At 37.1% G+C, this 27,937-nt stretch overlaps 1 protein-coding gene across 1 annotated transcript; it reads right to left on the reverse strand.

Moving 5' to 3' along the window:
- Positions 1 to 27,267, reverse strand: LOC131243145 (peptidyl-prolyl cis-trans isomerase FKBP18, chloroplastic). Its single transcript, XM_058242276.1, has 7 exons — positions 26,911 to 27,267; positions 16,989 to 17,059; positions 16,792 to 16,878; positions 1,104 to 1,253; positions 934 to 993; positions 172 to 217; positions 1 to 136 (listed from the first exon to the last, which is right to left on the reverse strand). Exons 1-7 carry the CDS (start codon positions 27,140 to 27,142, stop codon positions 120 to 122), a joined length of 663 nt encoding a protein of 220 aa, XP_058098259.1. The 5' UTR covers positions 27,143 to 27,267; the 3' UTR covers positions 1 to 119.
- Between the last annotated feature and the right edge of the window lie 670 nt (positions 27,268 to 27,937).

Raw genomic sequence — 27,937 nt, forward strand, 5'->3', positions numbered from 1 at the left:
TACAGAAATATTTAATAGCACCAATGCTTACAAAATTCATTTCAATGGGAAATATACAAAAGAATCATTTGCCATAGGGTGTTAAAATTCATGTGACCATGTGATTCACCTAACTTAGGCTACTTCTCTGATGGAGGTAAAACTTGTAAAAGCTCTACATTCATTTCAAAGGTACAACTTCTAAAAGCTCTACATTCATTTCAAAGGTAGCCCCTGGCTGCAAAATAAACAGAAATTCAGTGAGCAAGATTCCCCCCCCTCCCTCCCTTTTCTTTTGATAAGCATGTGTATACGCACGTGAACTTCCTTAATGGGGGCATGAACACAGATAGAACATGTAGATGACAAATCCAGCACCCATTTTTGCAGGGAGAAATAAAATTTGGATAGCTATATCTCACTGGGCACCTGAACTCATCTAATGTACATGTGGCATACATTTACGCTAATTTGCACAATCCAAGTCATGGGCCGGATATGGATAGAGCATAGCCCAAATATCACACTGACAGGACAATCCTAAACATGCCATTAGTGACCATCAAATGGATGGTTAAAAAATGGCATCAATCAAAATTCAATGGGTGAAATCCAATGGTTTTAAGATCATCTAATTGGTGTGATTTCTGGGCTATGCTCCATCCCCAAATGGGGCCCATGATTTGGATAGGTAGGATTGGGCTGCATGTATCTTGCATGCACATTGGATGGTCACATGGCCATGGCATCACCCTTTTATAATATTATTTTAAACACATGCACATGCTTAACGTGGGCATGGACATGTTTGCGTGCAACCATACACGGAGAGGCATGGGGGTCCAAATGAGTTAACACACAACACCAGGGAACACCACTTGAACACTGTTGCCATTGCACTGAGTGGATTTGATTATAAATGAACAAGTTTTAGAATCAAAATGCAGTATTTACCGGGATCTCATTCATTCCCTTTTTGCCATACCCAGCCTCCGGAGGCACGATTACGGTCCTCTGTGCAATCAAGATATAACATAAAAATCAAAAGGGTAATCGCATAGAAATCAAGATATGTCGAGGACATTAGATTGCAGATTCAAAATGAATGAGGGAGAGAAATTCACCTTCCCTCCTACTTTCATCCCCTCAGTTATGGAGTACATAGCTGGGGGTGGTTTTGGTGCAGCCTGGGCAGAAAAGAGACCATTTGCGCTGTCGACGTATTCACGCTTCCGTTCTTTTCCCGGGGGTGCTCCGATGGTAAATGCATATGGCTACTTAAGCATCATGGGACCACGTCAGTAACTATTTTATTTCTGAAATGGACAACTATCAAGGAGACCAAAAATTGCAGAGGAAGCATTCGATGCTCAACCAGACTAGATGGGCATTTTTAATTTGGGACAGCAGCTGCAGGTGGGCCACTTTTCTGTGATCCAGGTCATCAAGCTAGTGGAACCCAGTTTGGATGAGTCATGCCCCAAAGATGTACCCCATCAAATAAGTTTAGCCATGGGATTAGCAGAAACTTTCTCATTGAATGTGGAACATTCCCTAAACTGTCCACTTACAGGCCACCGATTGGATCAATTGAGATCTAATAAAGTAGAATTTTAGGACATGGCCCATCCATGATTAGGCCTGCCAGATCATTGAAATGTGGCCCCCACCATTACAGTTGTTGCGCCAAACCAAAAACACTATTTGGTTTGGTCAAGAATCATATTATACCTTCAAACTATGAATGCTACGCAGAAGAATTGAATCTAGGATAATGGCCAAAAACTGACAAAATGTTCCAAAACATAGTTTTGAAACTCGAAACTCCACTTGGCCAAAAGTTTATTGAGTTGAGTCTAATGGAGTAACTCGGGCAAGGGTTTTTTTTTTTTTCCAAGTCTTGAACAGAGTTGATGGCGTTTAAAACTTTAATTTATGAAATATTGTACTTTCTTAGTAACTAGAGTTATTTATTTATTTACTTATTTAAATTATATATATATATATATATATATAGTTGTTAGTTCTATTGAGTTGTTTTCTCAGTTCCAAGTTTTGTGAAATCGAGTGAAGCCAGCCTAGTCTTGGAAAAGTTGTGAGTTGTGACCAGAGAGAATTGAATTGAATTGATAAGCCAAGTTTGAGTCATGTTTATCAAAGTTTTCAAACATAGGCTGAAACAGTTACAAAAAAGAGTTGAGGAGCCCTAGTGGAAGGACAGGCTAAATTTCATTAGCAAGGGATTGGTTACTTCGTTGGCCTCATATAATAAATAACTAAATTCAACTTCTACAGTAATGAGTACGTCCCAAATTTCATCCTGATGCGAGCTGATATCCATGTAGAAAGATATTGTAGAGAGTATGCATGTGTATAGTCTCTTGTATTCCTGAGGAGTACCATATTTCTCTCATATATAAAATAAAGTATGTGTTACTCTTTGACACAAGTATATTATCCTAAACTCTCTCTCTCTCATCCTCTCTCTTTCTTTTTTTCTGCTCTCCACTTAGTATCGAAGTAAATTTCCAGGCTGATGGCAGGGGTTTTTGGTGGAGATGACTGCTGACATTATCTGTTTGTATGGGTGACATCAACAATGTATGGTAGGACAGCCTTGCGAGTCTTGCTCTCCTTAGCTGCCAATTTCTTCGGGCCTCTTCAACAACTCAATTTAAAAATGTCTTCTTGCATAGATATGTTCAATAAGTGTGTACGGCTCCTCCTCTTGTGTTTCTTCTTGCTGTCGAAAAGGGGTCCATTCATAAACTTTGTAAGGCTATATATGGTTTGAAGCAATCTCTGAGTGGTTTGAGCGCTTTAGTCACGGCTTACTAAAGTTCAGATACACTAGAAGCCACGCTAATCATACTGTGTTCTTCAAGCGTGCTTTGGGCTTCTTTATTGTGATTGTTTACGTTGATGATATTATCGTCATGTCTGATGATGTAGGTGCAATCTAGTCCTCAAAATCATTTCTAGGCAAGGAGTTTGAGATAAAGGAACTAATGCAGGGGCATTTCACACCGGGCTCGAGTGGGGTAGCCCGTGGGATGCGGGGACACACCCGGGGTGGGTGACCCATGTGATTTGGGGCCCACGGGGGAGGTCTCGTGTTCGAGACTCCTCACCGGGGGTGATTAATGCAGGGGCATTTCACACCGAGCTCGAGTGGGGTAGCCCATGGGATGCGGGGACACACTCGGGGTGGGCGGCCCATGTGATTTGGGGCCCACGAGCCCACGAGGGGGGTTCGGCCGAGGTCCTGACGCATGAGATGTGGGGCCTAGGCTACAAGATAAAGGGATTAATTCGCCATACTCTAATAGTTCGAGCTTTTAGAGCAAGTGGTTAATTCTCCTGCATCAGGAAGTTGGGCATTTATGCTATTTTGTAGGTATTGAAGTCGTGTGTTTACATTGAGGTATCGTGATCTCTCAAGGAAGTATACTCTTGATCTTCTCCACGGTACTGCCTTCTGGGCACCCAGCCTATGGATACCCCCATTAAGCAAAATCATTGTCTCCAACTAGATAGTGGAGATCCTATTCTTGATGTTGGCATGTATTAGCCCCTTGTTGGCAAACTCATTTATCTTACCATGAACCATCTAGATATTGGCCATGCTGTTAGTCTGGTGAGCTAATTTATGCATGATCCTTCCACCTGTCACTTTCATGTTGTTTATTATATCATGAAGTTTTTAAAGGGTTCTCTTGGTTAAGGCATTCTTTATTCCAAACAAGATCATTTGCAAATTGAGGCCTATAAGGACACTAATTGGGTTGGGTCGCCTTCTAATCATCAATCCACTTCCGGTTATTGCACCTTGGTTGGTGCAGATCTCGTCACCTGGAAAAGCAAGAAATAATTTGTCACAGCTCATTCCAATGTTGAGGCAAAATATCGAGCTATTGCTCATGATGTGTGAGAATTCCTTTTGTGCACCTTGTTGTCTGCATTTGGGCTTTATGCCTCCTCTCCCATGACTCTTTAGTCTTCACTGTGATAACTTGGTTGATAGTTACATATTGTCTATTCACACTACGCACATTGAAGTTGATTATCATTTTATTTGTGACAAAGCAGTTTCAAAGGAGATTTACCTCTTTCATCAAAAGTTGAAAGATCAACTTGCTGATTTTTTACCTAAGGCACCCACTGTCATCACTTGAGTCAGCTGTGCACTTTGACCATGATAAACAGTCATGCTCACCCCCGGGATACTAGGGAAACTGTTGCTTTGCGCGTGTGCGCACGGGCGTAACAACGCTGGGGGTTGGTGGTAGAGAGATATATTTAAATGTATATGTTCTCTTGTATTACTAATGATTATCATACTCTTTTCTTTATCTCATATATAAAGTACGCTAATTCAAAAAGGCTAATTGGGAAAAAAAATCGTACTTTTGTAAGGATGGGGATTGCTGTGTACATCTGGAAAACCTCTTTAGATTTATTTAAGCAACAACAATGTTGCAGGAATAGACCAAACACAAGCAGGTCACTATCTTTAGAATTAATTTGCCCCCATGAGTGCACTGGATCGACAATAGAAAAGTCTCAAGGATTTAAACGGCCCACCTCAAACATGTATTCAACTCTAGATGCACTACCAGATCGAGCGGGAAAACTACAAGGGACTCAAATTGCACAAGGATTTGAAAGATGTTGTAGAGAGAGAGAGAGAGAGAGAGAGAGAGAGAGAGAGAGAGAGAGAGAGGCATGGGTTTTTCTTGCCATGGTTTAGACTACTACGGTTTATATGGAGAGCAAAGACTCTCTCTTTCTGTAACGGTTTGAGACAGTTAAAAAAATTAAAGAAAAACATTACAAAGATAAAGAGAAGACAGTTATAAAGCTTAAAGAGAAAATCGTTACGCAAGACATTTGATTTTTTAAATTAAAAAACATTAAAAAATTGCCCATGGCAAGGAACAAAACCACACACCAGACTGCATCGCTCTGTGCCACAACGACCACAATCATAGCCTGGCCCAATGTAATGCCCGCAATTTAATAAATTTTAAATTTTAAATTTTTAAATTTAATTTTGAGTGGGAAATAGATCCACCGATCTTATCATCCTTCCTCTTTATCTCTCCTTATTCAAAACTTTCCTTGTATCTCATAGTCTCCCAATGAACCCTCTCCCTTAAAAAGGGAACGTAAGAGATAAAGAGTCCTATCAAAATTAAAAGAACCAAAGAAAAACTTGTAAAATAAAAAAACACGAAAGTGAAAGTGGGAAGGAAGATTTTTGGAATTCGTCTATTCAGGTTAGTGTATTTTTTTTTTCTTTGTTTTCTTTATGCAATAGTTAATTTGGCATGATCAACACATTGGACAAATTGGATCAGTCAAATATCCATTGTGTAGGTTTAATTCATTCATATGGAAAGGTACACTGATGCGCATGGTTTTAAGGCTGATGTGCAAAAGGTGAAAATTTTCCATTATGGACATCGATCGGTATGATCTGTACTATTCATGGGTGTTCTAAGACTTAATTATATAATATTTTTAAGAATCAAACCAATTCGACACCTTAATAGACTGTAATGATCATAGATTTATCAATTTTCTTCTTTAATCTAACGAAATTGAATAAATACCGAAAGAGTAATTCTCTACACAAGATACAACTTGGTACAGAGAATTATATGACATAATCTGAAATATATGATTAAATCATCACCATTCATTAATTTCTTAAGATTAAAATAAATTAAAATCTTAAATGCCAGAGCGATCGAACCATTGGATGAGTAGCATCGATTAGAAGAAATGATAGATAATGAATCATATGTTGATTCATTATTGATTAAAAATAATTCTTCTTTATGTAATTTTAGGAAATTCTAATTCAATTCAAACCATTGGTTCACGGAATCATCTCCACCGCATCAAGATGAGTGATCCCGATATGTTTCCCATCCATCAAGTTAAAATAGATGGATTGTTTAATATGTTGTACACTTACTCTGATATAATAGTCATGTACTCTTAGTTGATTTAGATGAATGATTGATTTCTGTATTAATATAATAATAATGATTTGATTTAATTAATGTGGTATAATCAATTATTTGAGTTACTGTATTAATGCAACTTATATGTCGAATTAATAACTGGACATGAATTGAATGATATACTGGATAGTATGGGACTATGTTGATTCAAATGTAATAATCGAAATGATCTATGCAATACCTAACTCATGATTACTTGATATGCTTGTGCATCTATCAATTGCATACATGACACGTGCTGAATTCCTGGAGGACCTCCCTAGATGATATACCTAGTAGAATCATTACCAGAAGCCCATTATACTAATGGAAGCCTAGTTAAGGAGTAGATGCGGGCCTTGCCTATGCCTACCAAATAGTAAAAGCCTGTCAAGGGGCGGATGCGGGTTGACGGGTTTCCAACTCAAGCAAGTGGACGGATTCTCACTTGATGCATTAATGCATTGCATAATATTTGCATTTAAAAAAAAAAAGTTTATTGTATATGATTATTGACATTCTATTATAATTTGATGTAAAAAACCATGTCGGGTATTCTCACTAGGCCTGACCAGCTTACCTTTTATTGATGTAAAACTGTAGAGATGAGCAATTAGCTGATGAGTTGGCCCAAGAATAAGAAGTTGTGGTTGAACTGGTGCACGTCACACATGAGACGTAGTTGTACCTATCAGAAGAGGAACTGACCGCATTTGGACCATTCCTAATTATTCAATTAGAAGTTTATTTGTTAGGATGATTTGATTAGTTGTAGGATTTTAAGCATTTGATTGATTTTATTTAATTGAATTGTTTTAAGTCTGTAGCAAGTATTCATTGGTAAGCTGTATTGACTGATGAATGATGACAAATTTCTGCTGATTAAATGTTGAGAATGGACGAATGTTGATGATTAAATCATTGTGTAAATGATTGTGAATGGACCTAGTTGGAATGTAGAAATGAATATTAATTTTGCCTCTGAATAATCGTATAATGGAATGAAGTTAGTACACTTTGTGTACGAGTTACGACTCGAAACTTGGGTCTGAGGGTGCACACTCTGTACTTGAATTTTGGGGCATGACACCCAACATGGTGCAGCTCAGCAAGCACATGTCTAAAAAATTGCAGAGGCACACCTACCCCCATGCTCCTCATGCATACTCTAGAAGCGACTCGAGCCCCCAAGGAAGCTCCTTTTCTTATGAAGGTGATTTAGAGCTCTACCCTATCCAATGTGGGAAAGACACGAGCTAAAAAAACACCACCAGGTTTGTCTTGAGACCACTATAAACACAAGAATCTCCCTCTTGATTAAAAATAAAATGTTTTTTTTTTTTAATTACAAAAAAATAAAAATAAAACTTGGGGCAACTATGAAGAATATGAATAGATATAGATATCAAACAATTTGAACCTATATCCGTAACTTAACCTGATTCTTATTAGAATATTAGTGAATTGAGCTTTGAACTTGTATTCTTTTACTATAAGACTCAAGTTAATTTGCTCACATTTTTCAACCACAAGATTTCCATGCCATGTGCAAAATCCTGTTTCATGAGCGCTCTAGAGATTCAGCTCCAAATGTCATAGGAAGCGGCCATACTTCCAGAATCATATATAAGTGAGTCTATCAAGGACATCTTGTAACCAATATCCAACTATAATAGTTATAATCTCATTAAGGAATTTAATCCAGCCTATCTCATATTATGGTAGTAGCACCATTTCACACCTCCGGAATGTGATTTTCAGAATGTCAGTTCTCATTCATGTTGGTGCTCTTTAATCAAACTCCCAATCTCAATTACCCATTGAACTTAGATTTCCTAGGATTTCCATTTATCAAGTTGGGTTCATAAGATTGAAATTTATTTTAAGGGCTACAATCTCATTCCCCTCAATGTTTTTTCTCTATCTTTTGTTAAAGGATTAGCCAAATTCTCACATGATCTGACAAAGTTGATAACTATCATCTCAATGTCCTTAACTCCTAACACAGTTGCAGTTTAGTCGCACCTGCTGGATTTCAAATTGTATATTTTGTTTTGGGCTCTATTGATAGCTGCACAATCACAATGTATTACAATCAGTGTTCGAAGAATCAGTATCGCTATAAGTTTTGTTGGCCGGGGATACGGAAACAATATCGATATCGCCGATAGTATTGCTGATAACCAGAAATGCAGGAAAACATGGGAAAAACCATAGGGTTTTCAGTGAAACTTCATGAGATGCTAAAATGCATGTATTTGCATAGTTAGGAATAAAAAGTTTCAAAAAGAATGTATGCCCAATAAGTTTCCATTTAATGGGGGCTTAAAAGCATGTGTAGTTGTAAGAAACAGTCTAACCATCCAATCATCCATCCAAACATCCATCGATATTGCAGAATATCGGCAACTTGTGATATTTTGCTAAAAAATCATCAACAACTGGAAAGGAAACGAAAGTTGTTGTCTTGATGTCGCGCATGTTGCGATAACAATAATATTGAGATATTATCAATATTAACAACGACAAATTGAAAACTGCATACAACAATGTGCTCATAAAAAAATGAAATAGAATTTTTTTTATATAAATAAACTTTCGTGATATCTCTACTTTGGCGATATTATTGAAATATCACCAATACACTTGTGATGCAAGCGGCACCTAGAATTTACACAGTCGAAAATATTGACCATAACGATACATTGGCAATATAAGTGACACCTAAAATTTACACAATTGAAAATATTGATTATTGGTGATATCGATACGTTGGCGATACTTAGCGATACATTGTTGATGCCTGGAATTTCTAATACTACCGGTGTTATCGGTATCGCTACCAGTATTATCGGTATCGCCAAGATGGAGATAACGATAATACCGGAGATAATTCAATAAATGATTACAATAAGAGGATAGGTTTAGCCCTAAAGACAAATTACTTCCTAAAGTTTTTATCCATGTAGCTTCTTCCCCGGCTCTTAGGACTATGATCTCATATTCCATGGTTGAATGAGATATAACTGTTGTTTCTTCGATTTCTATGAGATCACACTTCTACCTAAGGTGAAGATATAGGCACCTGTGGATTTAGACTCATCAATGTAAGAGTTCCAGTCTACATTACTTAACCCTTTTAAAATAGCAACATAACTAGAAAATTGAAGGGCATAATTTAAAGTTTTTTTTTTTTTTAGATATCTTGATACTCTAAATACAATATTCCAATGACTTCTACTAGGGTTATGTGATTATCGACTCAATTTACTAACTGCATAGGCTATATAATGCCTCGTACAGTTTATTGCATATATTAAGCTATCAATCACGCCTGCATATTCACGCTTTAAAAAACCATGACCTTTATTTCTAGTTAATGTAACACTAGGATCGAATGGTATACTCACCAGTTTACCATCAAAGGTATTATGCTTTGTAAGAATATTCTTGGTATAGTAGGATTGTGAAAAGCAATTCTATTTTCATTCCTAGTAATAAATCCGCTTCACCTAAATCCTTCATTTTGAATATTGATGATAAAAAGTTTTTTGTTTCTAGAATGACTTCTAAATTCGTACCAAAAATCAACATCTCATCCACATACAAGCATATAATAACTGTATATACGGTTTTTCAGTATATCTATTCATATAAGTGGCTTTTCAGTATATATATTTCTCTATATTAGTGGTTTTTTAGTATATATATTTGTCTGCTTTATTTATTTTAAACCCATATGATAAGATTTTCTGGTCAAACTTCTTATGCCATTGTTTAGGCCCTTGTTTTAAAGTATATAAAGATTTAACCAGCTCACATTATTTTCCTCTCATGTTATCACAAACCCTTCAGGCTAATCCATATAGATTTCTTCCTCCAGATCGCCATTCAGGAATGCAGTTTTTACATCCATTTGATTAACTGATAACCTATGGATGACAACCGACGCTATAAGGACTAATATGGCTTTATACTTCTCTACAGAGCCATTTGTCTCACTTTTCTTCTTGAAAATTCTTTTTTTTTTTTACTGAAGTCTTCACACCTAGAGGAAGATCAACTAGGATCTATGTTTCATTAGAAAGTATAAAATCTATTTCATCATTCACTACTTCCTTCCAAAAGGGAGAATCGCAGGAGGTCATTGCATCTTGAAAGGTTATAGGGTCATCTTCCACCATGTAAGTCTCAAAATTAGGTCCAAAACTAATAGTTGTCCTGACTCTCTTACTTCTCCTTGGTTTAGAATCTTTGTTTTCTATGGGTGTTTCACTAATCCTCTTACGAACACTAGAATCAGTTTATGATTGAGTTTATCTTTAAAAAAGCTAGCATATACTGATTCTATGACTTATTTGACATTTATATTTAAGAATCTATAGAATGCGCTATTCTGAGAATATCCTATGAATGCGCATTTCTAGGTTTTAGGTCATAGTTTGGGTCTTTTAGGATTTGTCATCCTAACATGAGCTAGACAACCCCACACTCTAAGGTGACTAAGATTAGGCAATCTACCATTTCAAATATCATAGGTTGTCTATTATTCTATTGGACTCTTAAGAGCATAACATGCAGACAAGGGAGCTTCTCCCCATAGGTATTTAGGTAAGCCGGAAAATAATTAACATCACATTTACCATCTCTATTAATGTTTTGTTTTTTGTGTTTGGCTACTCCGTTTTGTTGAGGGGTGTACAGGGCAGAGACTTGTTTCCTAGTTCTATTAGAATCACAGAATTCTACAAATTCTTTAGAGGTATATTCTCCACCTCTATTGCTTTTGATAATTTTAATTTTATTGCTAGTTTAGTTTTCAACTTTTGATTTGTACACCTTAAACTTTTTTAAAGCTTTAACTTTATTTCTTAACAGAAATACACAGGTAAATTTGAGTAGTCATCTATAGAAGTAACAAAATATGACTGACCACCTTTAGTCATCGTGTTTTTTCTTCTTTTTTTATTTTATTTTATTTTAAAGTCACATATGTCAAAGTGTACCATATCTAGAATATTATTATCACTTTCAACACCATGAAAGATTTTATTTTTATTTGGTGATGTTAGATTGGGTGCACACCTCATAACCTTTGTGAATTTCATTGCTCGCTTTAGGAATGAGACCAACTTTACCCATGTTTTTCAACAGTCTGAAGTTAACATATCATAAGCGTCCAGGCCATACATCCAATGACAATAATATAAGAAGAATAATTAGAAGCTACACATCCAATGACAATAATATAAGCAGAATAACTAGAAGCTATGTTCTTATTAATAACACTCAATTTTAAACATCCCATCACAAGCATAATCTTTTCCAACAAGTACAATTTTCTTGGAAATAACAAATTGATCAGATTCCATCAAAAGTTTAAAACCAGACTTGTTCAAGAGATACTCACAGACCAGGTTTTTCCTCATTTCTGGTGCATAAGTTACGCTCACTACAAGAACGAGTTTTAAGTCATTCACAACAGGTTCGTATGTCTTGAACAGGTTTCTACCAAAACAGAAATGAGTGGATGCACGATCCACCATCCACTACTCTTTCCCCCCACTGACCATGTTGACCTTAGAAATTACTGTTACAAATGGCTCTTCCATTCATGCTTGCTTGCGTTTCTGGGTTAGGCTGTGTGTGTGTGTGTATTAACACACACTCACACCCACACACACCACGATGGGTACTCAAATCCATGACCTTTGTGTTGAAACTCTTGTGAGTAGGCTGTGGTTGTTGCTGATTAGCCTTAGGTTTCTTGCAATCATAGCACTATAGCATAATGTGCAAGTTTACAACACACATAGCAGCCACCACCCTTCTTTCTCTGGTCCTTGGGTTTTTTCTGATTTTGATTCTGGTTGGGTTTTTGGGTTTATCTTTCATGTTTTTCTTTTTAAGAGCTAAATGGTTAGGTTTGCCATGTTATGGTTTTTCTTTCCTTTCCTCTGTCACATTTACCTTAAATACAGTTTCCAGTTCCTCCTTTTGTCTCTATTTTAAACTCTTCCTCAATTAGCGGGTGGAGTTTGAGTCTTTCAAGGGACGTATATTTATTTTTGTGTCTAAGGGTATTCAAGTAGTCATTCCAAGATGTTGACAATTTTTCTATGATTGCAGCTACTTGGAATTGTTCATCTATCCAAATATCTTATTTCATGAACTTTCCCTTGTAGTTCATGCACTTATGACAATAGAGGTTTCTCATTCACCATTTGATCTTTGAAATATTTGCTCACAACATACTTTTCAGTGCCTGCTTCATTAGTTTTATATTGTTTTTCTAAAGATTTTGACAACTTTCAAGCAGTACCAGTTTCAAAGTATAAATCATAGATTTAATCGGCAACAGATTGAGGATATGATTCTTGCACGTGTAGTCATCATCTTTTCATTTCTTAAGAGCATAGGATGAACTGGGTTCGAGTTCACAAGGAAGGCAAAGTTCAATTAGCACATGAGCCAATTTTAACGATGTCAGCAAAAACAACACCTTTTTTTGCCACCATCAAAAGTTAGTTCCATTGAACCGGTCCAACCTGACAAGTTCTTGGTTCATAATTTTCATATATGCGTTTGAAGCCATAATAGTCCTAAACTAGTAAATTCAAAAAGGTTAAGAACTGAAGAGATCATACTTTTGTAAGATGGTGCTTGTAATGTGTGTATTTGAAAAACCTCTTTAGCTTTTATTTGAGTATCAATGATGTTGCAGGAAGAGAACAAACATGACCAAGTCGCTTTCTTTGGGAGTAGTTCCACCCCATAGGAGTGCACTGGATCAACAACAGAAAAGTCCCAAGGATTTAAACAGTCCACCTCATACATGTGCTAAATTCTGGTTCCACCACTAGATCGAGCCAGGAAACTACAGGGGACTCTGATTGCACAAGGATTTGAAAGATGTTGGAAGGAGAGAGAAAACGAGACAGGGAAAGCAGGCAGTGGTTTCCCTACCTTGGTTTAGACGCTGCTATGGTTATATAAAAAGCAGAGACTCACTTTTTGTAACTGTTTGTGATGATTAAAAATTAAAGAAAAAACCGTTACAAAGATTAAAGAGAAAGACGTTACAAAGATTGAAGAGAAAATTGTTACATAAAACATTTATTTTTTAAATTTAAAAAAACATTAAAAAATTACCTGTGGCAAGGAAAAGAGCTACACATACACACCATACACCACACTAAACTAAACTACATTGCATCGCGCCACAAATTGGCTTGGCTCAGTGCATGGCTGCACATTTGTGAAAAGTTGCACAGGGCACACCCACCCCACGCTCCTCAATAAAGTCTTTAGAAGGGATTCAAGCCCCTACAGAAGCTCCTTTTCTTATGAAAGTGATTTAAAGCTCCTCTATCTAATGTGAGACAAACAATAAGGGCTAGAAAAAACACCATGTTTGTTTTCAAAGCACAATAAACACAACAAAGTAAATGTTATTCTTTGGGCTAACCCAAGTATCTTGCCCTAAACCCTCTCTTTCTCTCCCCTCTTTCTTTCTCCTTCTCCTTCCTCTTCTTCTTCCTCATCCATTCTTCTTTCTTTCTCTCTTTCTTCTCTCCTTTCTACTATCCATAGACGGACTTCTTTCTGATGCCCATGATACAAGATTAATCTAATCACCCTCAACGAGTAGATGCCTTGACAAGGATGATGTCAAGATCTTCAATCCATTGAGCAGTCCTCTCACCTTGTCTCTGTTTGAGTCCATTAGTCCAATCAGTCTCAAAAAGGAAAATTCAACATCTCCACTTCATATCTATAAACACATAATACATTGGCCAGGACTAGATTATTGAGTTCCATCGGAAGCAATGTTTTAAATATAAATGATATCAGCTGATATATCCCACGATATATCTTGTATCTTACCTGTGCAATACGAAAAGCACAAGTAATGCCGATATATCCCACGTTTGATGCGGTGAGCATTTTCAATTTTCGATTCCTTCTTTTTTTCTTTCTTTTTTTTTTTTTTAAAAATTATGTTAAATCAGTGTCAAATGGTTACAAATCCATTGGTTCTTCATATTTTGCATGACAAATCATGGAGTTGGAACTTTGATTTCGATATCCATTGGTTTTTCATGTTCTCCAAGTTTTTTTTTTTCGAAATTTTCCTTCAACCAGTTGTCAACTAAGACTAATTTTGAAGTATTTAAGAGTATTTGATGAAATGATCATCACATACACTCTAATTTTGAAATTTGAGTGTAGGTGGTATGATTTAGAAAATTTTGGGGAAAATTCAAAATTTTATCAATTTCTCCCAAATTGCTTGCAATGTTGCACTCCAAACATGAAATCAAGCATGTATGAGGGCTGATCTGCTGATTTGTTAAGTCCTTGTCAATTTTCAAAAAATAAAAATCATTTTTAATAAAAAAATTAAAAAATATATATATTTTTTCGAAATTTCCCTTCACTCAGCTGTCAATTGAGACTAATTTCAAAGTATTTAGAGGAGCATTTGATGAAATGATCATCACATACACTCTAAATGTTATGCATTCAATTCAAATATAAGTTGCATTAGTTCAGTCACATAACGCATAGCTTAGGACCCTATACAAAGGAAACCTATTATGTGCACTTCTTTTTTGAGATGTTATGGTTTAAAAGTGTGTATAAGGTCTTCTCTAACAATCCCTAAAGTTTCATTGAAAAATTCAACCATTTTTCCAATGTTTCCCCATGTTCCCCAAAGTGCGATGAATTACTCGATACAAATGATATATTCCGTGCGATCATGGTTCTGAATGACGATATCGACCACCATATCAGCCCTGCGGAAAAATGATACAATACGGCATCGTGTATCGAAATCGGGGCTGTATCAGCCCGTATCAGTCAAAAAAAAAAATAAAATAAAATTTTGAAGCAAAAAAAAAATACAAAAACAAAAAGGAAAAAAATGAGATATTCACAAATTTATCATATATTTTTTTTGTGTGTGTGTTTTTGACCATGTATTCAATCGTGTATCGAACCATTTTTTAATGAGAATGTTGTTTGCCGATTTGACTTTTTGAAGATAAACTAAATGGGCCCAAATTGAACAAAAATTAAACATGATTTAGTGAACAATGGCCCATTACATTGAAAATGCAACAAAAACAGATGAAAAGAAAACAGAAAAAAGTGAAGGTTTACCCTTCTTTCTGATTTCTCCCTTAATGGTCCACTTCGCTTCAATTTGCCGAATCCCATTCCAATCATCTGTTTTGATCCTAAAATAGGTCTAGATCTAGCCTGAAATGAGTTTTTAAGATTCTTCCATGGTTTAAATGAAAAGAAGCAGAGGAGACATGAGTGAATTTTTGGAAAAAATAAATTAATTAAAATTTGGGGCTTTAAGGGCGTATTGGCATGTATCAGCCCCATATCAGCCATATCGGCTCTGTATCGTCTCCGATATGGGCTGTATCGACCGATACGGTCCAACTGATTCCGATATGGTTGATTCAACCCTGTATCACGTATTGTATCGAGTCGATACGGACAAGATACTCCTGTATCAGCCGATACGATACCGATTCCAATTTTCAGAACTATGAGTGCGATGACTGATATGTATTTGTATCCCAAGGATGCGATACGCAACGCGATACCAATATTTAGAACACTGATCAGAAGTGAGTTCAATAGTCAAGTAGTGTTTCCACCTCATAATCGGTCTTTCCTTACATAAGCTAGCTTGTCCGACTATCTTCAGATTTCCAGTGACATCTTGAAATTTCTTTTAACGGGCACTCAATTTGACTATAGCTATTAGTTTCAACATCAACAATGCCTTTTGTATAAAATTCCTTTTCTTCCACTCAATAGACCCCACAAAATTGCATAGGAGAAAACATTTGAATGCATACATAGGTCATTGCTAAATTAGCCTCCCTTCCAACCACTTAACTAATTTCCATCTTTGCTTGGAACACCCAAGAGATTCCAAAAAAGATTTGATGAAGAAGTTTTGTGAATTGTATGGCCACTGAACAATGGATGAGGGCATGATTCATTGGTTCCTTTACTTTCCTAGTGATAAATGCTTGCTTGCAAGACAAATCATTCATAAAAATGTTTCCATGTTGTTCTCTCTTTGAATTCTAATGTGTTACCCTGAGGAGAATAACAATTCAAGCAAAGAGAAGGATCGGTGCACCTCGGATAGGCTTTGAGCAGGTTGCTTCAATTTGACTTTGCTTACCATTGGCTTGTTTTAATGTGACTGACTTTTAGCTTTCACTCTACATTTCTTGGATTGACTTTGTGGGGCCAAATAGGTTGCAATCCTATGATGGCATATTGAGCACATGAAAGAAAAAAAACAAAAGACTTCAAGAGGAATACATGACAAACTTCTGAATCATTGCCCGAGTAAAGTTGGACTTCAATAATTGATTCCTTTACCTCATTGGATCCTTTTCCGATCAAAGGATACATTTTGTGGGCATCCACAAATAGGCTTATAGAGACAAAATCTAATACACCATGACCTGTGCTTTAATTTCTCAAAATATAGCTGGTATGTGGATTTTGATGTGGGTATTCTGCTTCAATTAGGTGGGTTTGCACCCACCTGGAACTCAGCCAATCCGTATCACCGCGGTAGAACCGGTGATGATCGCGATAAACACAAAAGAATAGTGACATGGAATATATTTGATTGGATGGTGAAAGTATCATGATAATATCAAAGGAGAAAACGTACACTGTTGAAACCAGATTAAATATCCATCTTTTTAAAAATCACACTAAGACATTAGACAAGCGGGTTATGGAAGATAACCTGTGCAATAATTCGATTGCCTGCTAAAATTTTAGATTCTCGACTCGAGACTGCCGTAATACCACGATATAGACAGTCAAAATGGACCTACAAAGGCATAAACCATAGAAACTAATGTCATAAGAATATCCATCATTCCAGTAAGATCAGTTCAATAATACGGTAGGAAAAAATCATCTAGTTTCAACATATCAAACCTGTACAATTGAACCTTTGTCAGCTCTGGGCCCCTTCCCCTCCACTAGGTCGTAGTACTTCAGTCCATCAGCTGCTTTTCATGACAAAGTTTCAAACTTAAAGATATTCAATGAAAGAAAAGTAAAACACAAAAAATGCTATGCTTAATACTTAAATGATTTAACAACATTGATTTAATTGAAGACCACAAAGAGGCAATGTACTGAGAATACTATTTGATAACAGGAAAATATCTTGCATTGACCCTGAAACATTGAAAAAAAAAAAATGCACGGTTACTTTCCTTGCCTAATGATCAATCACTCTTGAATTTATTTTAAAGAGCAACCCCATGCATATTGGAGTTCACTGACCAAAGAATTACATAACCGTATCGGGCAGTGTATCAGCCAGCTTGCTGCTGATATGTTCGGCCCTGCAATGGAAAAAATGTGTTTTTGGGAGAATAAAAAACCGGTAGAATTCTAAAAAATGTGTGGATCCAAAGTATGTTTTCTTTTTGGTTTTGGACATGTGTTTGATTGTTTAATGAGCCATTCACTGGAAAGAATGTTTTCTGTCAGGTAGCGTCAGCGTGACCTGCCTAATCAAACATGATTTGGTGGATTAGGGCCCTTTACATATAAATACCAAAAAAAAAAGAAGTGATGGCTTACCCTTCCTTCCAATTTTTCCCAAAATGGTCAACTCCACTTTGATTCATCGAATCCCACTCAAATTTGTGTTTTGATCCACAAAATAGGCCTAGATCTAGTTTAGAATTAGTTAACTTGATTTATATGCTTCTCAAAAACTCGAGATATAAAGGAGTCTAGCATACGCACTGAAGACAAACCCATCCTCCTATGTGGAAACAAACACCCAACTAAGACCATCCACGTATTTCTCTAAAGAAGCAAATTCCAAGTGCCCCACCTTCAAGCTTGAAACAAAAATGTACAACAAGTGCTAGTTGGCTAGTGTTTGGGTCGTATGTTTATCAGATGCTCAAAAAATTAGGTCAGCCCACTCATCAAGTGAACAACACAAGCACCTTGATTACAGGCCACCAGTTATCATTTTATATCCGTCCATTTCTTCATACATGTATGGCCCACCTAATAAATGGACCAGCAAGAATTTTGGGCAAGTAACAGTTAGTGTCGGTTCCACCCTATGAACACCTCAGATCCCAGCACATGCCATGTTTGCCCAGGTGGGGCATTTGTGTTTGGAAGGAATTTGGAATTAGCATTCCTCCTGAAGAAATAACGTGGAGTAGTGTTATCATGAAATAGCTAACATACAATGTGTGTTATCGGATGTAGGCCATACTACTGAAGTCTGTACGGCCCACCTCTTTTACATTAGGCTCACTCATCACTAGTCATTTGTCACTTTGCTTAGGACGTTGGAATTATTAAGGGTATTACGGTCATTATTGTACTTATGACTTCAATAAAACTTGGGGGAGGGGGGGGGGTGTGTCTGCTCTTCTCTCTCTCTCTCTCTCACACACACACGGCATCAGAGCTTTGGTTTATCCACGCCTTGATTTCTCTCATTTCTTTTATTTTCTTTCTTCTATTTATTTCAAGTGGAATCCTAAAGTCAGTTAGGGGCTAACCAACACCAGTCCTTTCCCAACTACCATATGGTGGATCATGTGATTGTGTCCCGGAATTAAATGGGTGTGAAGCCTACTTTCTTATAACTCCATGGATCAAAGTGGCCTATCGTGTCTATGGCTAGATTTGAGATCAAAGGTGTGTATGGAAAGGATTAAAAAGTAAGTGTACGTGCAGAGGTGTTGAAATAAGAAGTGCAATTAGGTGATCGTGATGCTTGATATATGTTGTTTTTTGAAATACGTGTTGGGTAAGTTAAAGTTAAACATTCTTCCCTTGTGTGATTGATTTCTCCTGCATCCATGAATGTCAAGAATGAAGCCAAGACTAATCTTTTATCTCCATCTGAGTTGATAACCTTTAGATTACATCGACTAAACTTAATGGAGCAAATTACTACAATGGGCCGCATCGATAGAGGTATTCCTTATGGGTTAAAGGAAATAAAAATATTTGACTCCCTCCAAACTTGAAGAAAGTTCAATGGAATACGAAGGTTGGGTGGTGGAGTATGCTAAGATCAAAGCTTTATTATGGAATAGTATGGAGCCTCAAATCAGTGCAAACGCTATCTTTTTCAAGACAACAAAGGAAGTATAGGAAAATCTGAGAGAAACGTATTTAGGTGAAAAGAATTTACCTTGGATCTACAAGTTACTTCAAAATATCTCCGCTCTTCAACAAGGAGATAAGAACGTCGAAGAGTATTATTCAGCCTTACGAGGCATGTGGGAATAACTGAACGTATACCAGCCCATGTCTACTGATTATGAGACTATGAGATGGTAGAGAAAGAAATTTCATGTTGATAAATTTCTCTCCGGTCTTTGTCCCAAGTTCGAGCCTTTCCGAGCTCAAATTCTTAGAGTTAGTGAGATTCTATCAATCACTAAGGCATTCGCTCATATTCAGTGTGGTTAGTGTATAGAGTTCATCTTTGTTAGATCATTCTACATTCCTTTGTACATCTAGTAGAGGGGACGGGAGAAGTTGTGGCGGTGGTCATGGTCGTAGTCATGGTGGTCGTTTTGGTGGTAAGGAGCTAAGAGGAGGTCACTATGGAGACAAATAATTGGGGAGGTAGTGATACAAATTTCAATGGTAACCTCGGACATCGTCATGTTAATCAGCAATTACTCATTGTGGTCTTAGTAGCCACACGGTTAAGACATGTTGGGATTTTGTTGGTAAGCTTGCTTGGGCAAATCAAGTTTTCTCTTCAGATGCCTATCTCTTTTGTTTCCAAGCCCAGTACTGCAGGTGATACAATTATGTTGTCCAAGGAAGAATATGCCAAACTTCAGAAGGATTATTCCACTCACGCATCATCCTCCACAAACTACTCTCGCTCAGTCAAGTATAGTTTATCTTGAATCGTATAGTCGTATACCTTGGGTCATTGACATAAGAGCTTCTGATCATATGGTTGATAAGCACATTGTATTGTCTCAGTTAGTTAAGTCATCGTCCATTTCTTCTATCACATTAGCATATGGTACTTGAACCCATGTGTCTAGGTCGGGTACTACTTATGCTACCCTGTCACTTTCATTGTCATTCATACTTTACATTCCTAAATTTCCTTGAGTTTGTTATCAGTGAGTAAACTAACCAGATCTTTAAATTGTTTTGTCACATTTAACCTTCTTATTGTGAATTTCAGGATCTAAAGACAGGGATGATGATTAGCAGAGGGCATAAAAGTGAATGGACTTTATTACCTCAACAATGGTATAATCGGAGCTGCATTGCAGACAAACATCTCTCCACATCAGTGGCATTCTAGGATTGGTCATCTTCTTTTAATAGTTTAAAGAGTCTAGTTTCATTGCTGTCACATACGTCTAAGATAGAGAGTGAGGCTTGTGAGTTGAGCAAGCACTATAGAGTGTCGTTTCTTCCTAGTGTGGACAAGAGAAGTGATAAACCTTTTTATTTAGTATATCATGATTTTGGGGTCCAATTCATCGTACTAGTTTATATGCTTTAAGTACTTTGTTATCTTTATGGATGATTACTCTCGAATAACATGATTATATTTGATGAAAGATAAATCAGAAGTATTTTCTTGTTTTAAAGAATTTCATATGGACGGAATTCAATTCGAAAGCGTGTCTTCTACGTTCAAATAATGCTATGGAATATATATCTCATGATTTTAACTTATATCTTTTATGGCATTTTTCACCAAACTTCATCTGTATACACACCACAACCAAATGAGGTAGCTTAACATAAGAACCATCATTTACTTGAGGTTATTAGGGCATTGTTGTTGAATATAAAGATTCCAAAAATATTCTGGAGTGATGCAGTCTTAACTGCATGCTACTTAATAAATTGGATGCCTTCATCTGTCCTAGATGGAAAATCACATCTCCATCCTGTGTCCTCAAATTCCTTCTTTCTCTATTCCTCCAAAAGTATTCAATTATGTGAGTTTCGTCCATCAGCTTGATCATGTTCATGACAAGTTTGAACTAATGGACTATCAAGTATATTTTTCTTGGTTATTGGGTACTCTCATACCAAAAAAGGAAACAAATAATATAATCTTATTTTCCATAGATGTTATGTATCCGTTGATGTCACATTCTTTAAACAAACTATATTTCTCCAAGGGAGGAAAATCTTTACAGTTTATGAATAGTTCCACTACTAAGCTTTCCATCGTACCAGACATTACTACTGGAGTTGGGGAGATGCCTCTACAACGTGCATATAGGCCCTAAACTACCTACTAGAAAGAGCACAATTGGATGTAGATGGGTATGTACAGTGAAATATAATCTCAATGGTTTAGTTGATTAGCTAAAAGCTTGGTTGGTTGTAAAAGATTGCTCTTGGATTCTAGGAGTCAACTATTTAGAGATCTCTTTTGACAAAGCTTCATTCTGCATGTGTGTTTGTTTCCATTGCTGTAAATTTGGATTGGCTTTTGTATAAGCTTTATGAGAAGAATGCTTTTCTTCATGGAGATCTGGTTGAAGAAGTCCACATGGGGCAACCGCATGGGTTTGTTGCTTAAGGCGAATCAAATAAGGGGTTAGATAAAGTATGTCGTCTTAAGAAATCAATTTATTATTTGAAACAATCTCCAAGAAATTGGTTTGACAAGTTTAGTAAATTGGTGTTCGAATTTGGGATGAAACGCCGCCAGGCTGACCATTCTATTTTTGTAAGGCAAAGTGAGACAAACACTATTGTGTTGATTGTGTATGTGGATGATATCATCATTAAAGACAAGTTTAATAAAGTGGTGTTTGAATTCGAGATGAAACGTAGCCAAGCCAACCATTCTATTTTTGTAAGACGAAGTCAGACGAGCAATATTGTGTTGGTTGTGTATGTGGATGGTATCATCATTAAAGGAAGTGATAGTGAGGGGTTGATAAGTTGAATTTTATTTTTTATATAGCAACACTTTTATATGAAGGACTTGGGCTATGTTCGATAGTTCTTAGGCATTGAAGTAGCCAGGTTTAACATGGAAACAATTTATTACAACAAAAATATATGATGGGTTTATTGGATGAAATAGGTCTTCTGGGAGCCAAGCCCATTGAAACTCCCACGGTACAAACAAGAAACTTAGTATGGATCGGAGAAAGTTGGTTAATGATCCAGAGAGATATTGTTACATGGTTAGAAAATTGATCTATCTAAAGATTACCTGACCTAATATCACATATCCAGTCATCGTGGTCAATCAATTTACGTAGGATCCCCAGGTCCCTCATATGGAGGCCGTGCTTTATATCCTCAAGTAATTAAGGGAGATCTTAGTCGTGGTATCCTTTTTATAAGCAGAATGGTCATCTTAGTGTAAAAGAATATTCTAATGCATATTGGGTTTGTTCTCCATCTAATAGGAAACCTACCATTGGTTGTTGTACTTTTGTAGGTGGTAATCTTGTTACATAGAAGAGTAGGAAGCAGAGTGTAGTCACCCATTCAAGTGTTGAGGCTACATACAAGGCAATGGCCCATGCAACGTGTGAACTAGCTTGGCTAAAGACGTTAATATGCAAGCTTGAATTTATGGTTGATACTCCTGTGAGGTTATATTGTGAGAATCAAGTAGCTTCTCATATTACCAACAATCTTGTCTATCATGAGAGAACCAAATACATCAAGGTCAACTATCACTTCATCAGGAAGAAAGTTGCTAGCAAGGAAATTTGCATGCCATTCGTCAAGTCCCAAGACCAACTAGTAGATATGTTCAAGAAAGCTCTCAGACATACTCAGCAGCTAAACCGTCTCTTTCTCAGGTTGGGCATTCACGATATGGATGCTCCAGCTTGAGGGGGAGTGTTATCGAATGTGGGGCATCTATTGTACAACCCACCTCTTTTTCATTAGGCTTACTTATCTTTAGTCCTCAGTCACTTTATGTTACTACTAGTCACTTGGGATATGCTAGGAATTCTTTCTTTTGTTATTAAGGGTATTATGGTCATTTTTGTATTTAGGACTTAAATAAAATAAGAGAGGAGGGGTGTGAACCCTAACATCTTATTCTCTCTTTTCACTCATTCTTTCTCCCTTCTTCCTCTTTTCCTCTTCTCTCTCTCTCTTTCCCAATCATGTCGACAATGTGCATGTGTTCAACACTTCCATCTCAAATCAAGATGAACAATATCAGCCAAATACACTACATATTGGATTGACTACTCACCCATACACCAAGATAGCTCGGTACATTGTTGATATTGGAGTCCCAAGCCCGGGTAAAGGAGTAGGGTTGATGTATGGTGGGCATCCATTCAACCAACCATCACCAAAATAAATTTTTTATTCCATATATACTTCGAAAAATAGGATTCTTGAAGCCAACCCCACATTCCTAGGACAAAGCTATGTGACACTATGTGATATCATTTCTTAGTTTACAGATAAATATTAAATCAAGCATCTCACGGTAGGTCACTGATACGCATATTTTCAAATACTATGCCAAATCAACACCCCACTTTCAGATTATTGCATTTGACATATTGTGATATTACAAACTTTGAGAAATGGTTAATCCTTCTATATCAAAACAACAACTAAGAAGATTGTGCATTCTTTTAGTTTTGGAACTCTTTAAGCCCTATTTCATGGACACTTAAAAAGCATTCATCTCATTTTAGTCATTAGTAATTATATATAAAGATTTTAATCTCTAATACATAATGACTGTTAACATTAACTCATTATGCATTAGAGATCAAGATTTTTAATGCACGATTATTGTTAACTACATTGAACAAGGTATTCCAAAATAGTTATGTAATGGTAATAGTAGTAACTGTTGCGTGTTACGGGGTCATAACGGCCGTTACGAAAAAAAAAAGACCCGTAATGGCCTTGTAACTGTCCTTTATGGGGCCAAAATAGATTTGTTTTTTATTTTGCTTTTTAAAGAAAAAAGAAAAAGAGGTGGCCATTACAATCACCGTTACCGTAATGGAATACCTTGAAAATGAGATGAACTTATTTTTAGGTGTTTACCAAATGGAGACTTAATTCTATAACATTAATTAATGAAACAACTCAAAAAAGCTTTAGATTTGAAAAGGGTGATGGATGCCTCTGAAAGCGTCCTTCCTTCTCAATGCCTGGGCATGCATCCAATGCATTCTTTTCAATACAGTACGGTACATTGAACACCATCCCAATCTTGATGAAAAAAAAAAAAATCCCTCCTTTATCGGATTTGAACCGATGACTTACGCACTCCACTAGTTGCCTACTCCACTCGTGACCGCTGAACGATGAAGCTAGGAGCGGAAGGAGGGACTTGAACCCTCAACCTCAGCCTTGGCACTGCGCTGCAAGGAACCCAAAGCCTATGAGTGAGGTACTAACCCCAAAACACAAGTAAAAAACAACAGAAAAACCCTGCCCCGGAGAACTCGTTTTGCAAAGTTCAGAAACATGAGACTCGAGCAGATGGATGTCTAGCTCCATAGAGTTTATTAACAATGACATAACCATTCCAACTTTTTTTTACATGGTATCAGAGCAATAGATCCTTAGCTTTGAGAAACCCTAGTGCCCGAATTTCCTCTCCACCTTGGTAGGATTGGTAGGGTTGAGGAAGGAGGAGGGAAAAGGCTGCTCCACTCTTTTGCGGTCTCTTGAACTGAACTTCGTTGCCTTCCTGCGCGTGAAGCAAATGGGCACTATGCCGTGGGTCAGTTTTGGGGCGGGGGGTGGAGAGAGACTAGAAGAATGATTCATTTGGATGAAGGCATTGGTTTGCTAAATCGATATACAAGAATATTGTATCATGGGTTTGAATCCCATTTCATCTCGCACGGAAGTGGAATAGGTAGGCAAAATTATGTGAGAGAAAGAACCTCTTGGTCCCCCGGAGGACAGAAGAGTGTGAGTGCCAAATCTTCTTCAAGAAGTGCATTTGTTGGTTGGTCAATAAACAGAAAGTGCTTGATCAATTTGGCAATTGAAAATTACGAAACTAACCAAAATGTAGTGACTAGGATAATGTTAGCAGCTAGTTTTTTTAGCAGTGAAAGGACAAAATGGTAATAAAAAAAGGAGGTTCACCAAGCCACTCACATGTTGGGCCCTATAAGCAAAGCCCATGTTTTAGTGTGGCGTGTGTTTGAGATCTAAGCTTTCCATTGGATAATTGCTTTAAGAAAAAGGTTGCTTCACTCATCAAGTGCACCATACTGTACAAAACAAATTGATGGCTTAAAAAAAAATAAAAAATAAAAAAAAAATAAAATAAAATTTCCGTACATTGTAGGTCAATTGAGTGAAACTGCCTCGTTGTTTTTTTTTTTTTGTTGCCAAAAGACCTAATTAGTTTGGTGTAACCAATGGAAAGCTCAGATCTCACACACGTTCCATATTTGCACCTTTGATAGTATGCAAATGAGCAGGGCTCTACATGCGTCTGGGCTGGCAAGTCTCATTAAAAAAGAAGGCTTAAAAACGGTGTTATGACCCCATAACAAAACCAGTATTACCACTATATAAGATAATGTACATAATGAAATGGCAACATACAACATGGGGAAATGGAAAGTATCTGACTCATGGGAAATAGAAGTCGTTATTTTGTTTTAGAAATAACAACGTTATAATCCATGTTGGGATTTGGTCCAAATACACAATTCTTAGGAGCCTTTAGAAATGTAAAGTCCATAGGAACTTCTTTGGTAATTTTCCCTCAAAGAAAAATTCCAAATGGCCATCCCTCAGTATGAACAATTTATGTCATTGTGGTCAGAAGGTCACCATAAACAATTCAATCTCTTTAATAACTCTCATACATAAGAGTACATACAGAGTTATATACATAACCCACCATGCATATACATAATAAATAGAAGACCCAATTGCTGAATCGTAGTCATTCAATGTCTTCAATAACACTCAGATACAAAAAATGTATATGGTTACATACATAACCACATAACAACATACACAGACATACATCCATGAAGGAATAAAAGTCACCCAATTGCTAAATCATAGTGATTCAATGTCTTCGATACATTCATACATAAAAGACATAAATTTTATACACATACCCACATGCATATGCACACATACCAACATAGATATACAAATACATACATGAAAGAATAAAAGTCACTCAATTATTGAATTACAGTGATTCAATGACTTCAATAACATTCATACATAAGAACATACATGGTTACATGCATACCCACATACCTATTAAACGTGGCAATGGGCCAAGTAAACTGCCCAACCCGACGAGCCCAACACTGCTTTGGGCCAGACTCAGACCTACTAGGTTGGCCTGTGGGCCAGGCTTGCGCCTTGCATGCATGGGCCCGATCAATTTTCGGGTCAGGCTTAGGTTCACGCCAATTTTGCCCGACTAGACCCGACTTTATATCTAAATGTGTGATACCCTACAGATGTGTCATTCTAATCCCTAGTTATGCAACCATCAGTCTTGAATGGGGAATATTGGTTTCATTCATCTAAAATGTTGATTTCTTTGTGCATATGTGGCATACTTGATTAATGGATAAGTGGAAATTAGGGACTTTATCACTTCAGGTGGGCTGGTTGGGTCCGGGCCTAACCTTTTTTTTTGTTCGGGCTCCGGCGTGCTATGCTAAGCCCATGCCAGGCTCAGGCCTTGCGTGCTAAGTGTCAGGTCGGCCCAAACCCGACCCATTGCCACCCCCAATGCATACATATGAAGGAATTTCAAAAAAAAAAAAAAAAAAAAAAAAAAAAAAAGAAGACAACAACAACAACAACCCAATTACTGAACTATAGAGATAGTTTTTGAAAGGGAAAGGAAGTGACTAACAGCTGGTCATGTAGTCCTCAATAGGGATGGTTTTCCTGCTCCTCCGCTCTCTGGCATGGGATGCTGGTGGGGAGATAGCAATGAGGTTGACTGGCAGAACCGTAAATAGAAGAGCGGATCTTCTGGAAATGGGTATTGGAAGGAAAACAGGAGTTGGGTTTTGCTTCTTTTGGTATAGGGAAGGGAGGAGAAGATCAACGACCCACTTTTCCAGGTTCTGTATTGAAGCCATAGCCGTTGGAATGGATAACACACAACAGAAACGGTGTCAATGTTATTAACCTTGGGCTAGACTTGTATGTTAATCGGCACAACTTCAAAAATAGTGTATACTCTTCAATCCGACACGTGGCACAATAGTACGTAAACACTGTCTGTCGACCCAACTGTCGACGGAGTCTAACTAAAAATTGCACTGAGAAGATCATATTTATTATCTGATTTTCCCTTTGAATTTGGACCACTCAATATTTTATTCTTAACCATCCATTTAATAGCCATTAATTGGACGGTTAGGATTACTTGGTCAGTGTAATTTTATAGATGTACTCCATCCACAATATGACCCAATTTGAATGGTATGGATAGTTGTAATTCAGTGTCACGTGTGAGGAGGATGAGTCGCTACTATTTTTCGTGACATACGATTCTGCCGCATGAACGCCGATTAGATGTAACCCTGACCCTGACCCTGACAGTGGGGCCCACGTAGATGTATGAGTTATATATCCACGTTGTCCATCCATTTTGCAACGGTTTAGTGATCCAAACCATTGAAGCTGAGACCCATCATATCACCTCTTTGGGCCATGGATGCTTGATGGAAAAGTTAACGGAGCAGTTTACAAGTATTGGGTTAAACCATTGTATTTAGGAAACATATCAAGGGGATTCTGATGGGGATTTTCTCCTCATTGCTGGGTTCGATGAAATTGAACTAACTTTGATATCATCGAATATTTTTGGGATTTTTCATCCCGGGTCGCTGGATAGTTTTGGTCCATTTTCGATATCATCGAAGGACCTT

The sequence above is a fragment of the Magnolia sinica genome, chromosome 4 (genome assembly GCF_029962835.1).
Source record: "Magnolia sinica isolate HGM2019 chromosome 4, MsV1, whole genome shotgun sequence".
In the NCBI taxonomy this organism is placed as follows: Eukaryota; Viridiplantae; Streptophyta; class Magnoliopsida; order Magnoliales; family Magnoliaceae; genus Magnolia; species Magnolia sinica.

Excerpts from the sequence above, each read along its gene's own strand:
- LOC131243145 (XM_058242276.1), bottom strand. The coding sequence starts at position 27,142 with ATGGCTTCAATACAGAACCTGGAAAAGTGGGTCGTTGATCTTCTCCTC. Across the intron at positions 17,060-26,910 it reads TGAGGACTACATGACCAGCT|CTGATGGACTGAAGTACTAC; the intron begins GTTAGTCACTTC and ends CATGAAAAGCAG. Across the intron at positions 218-933 it reads AGGGAATGAATGAGATCCCG|CCAGGGGCTACCTTTGAAAT; the intron begins GTAAATACTGCA and ends TTTATTTTGCAG.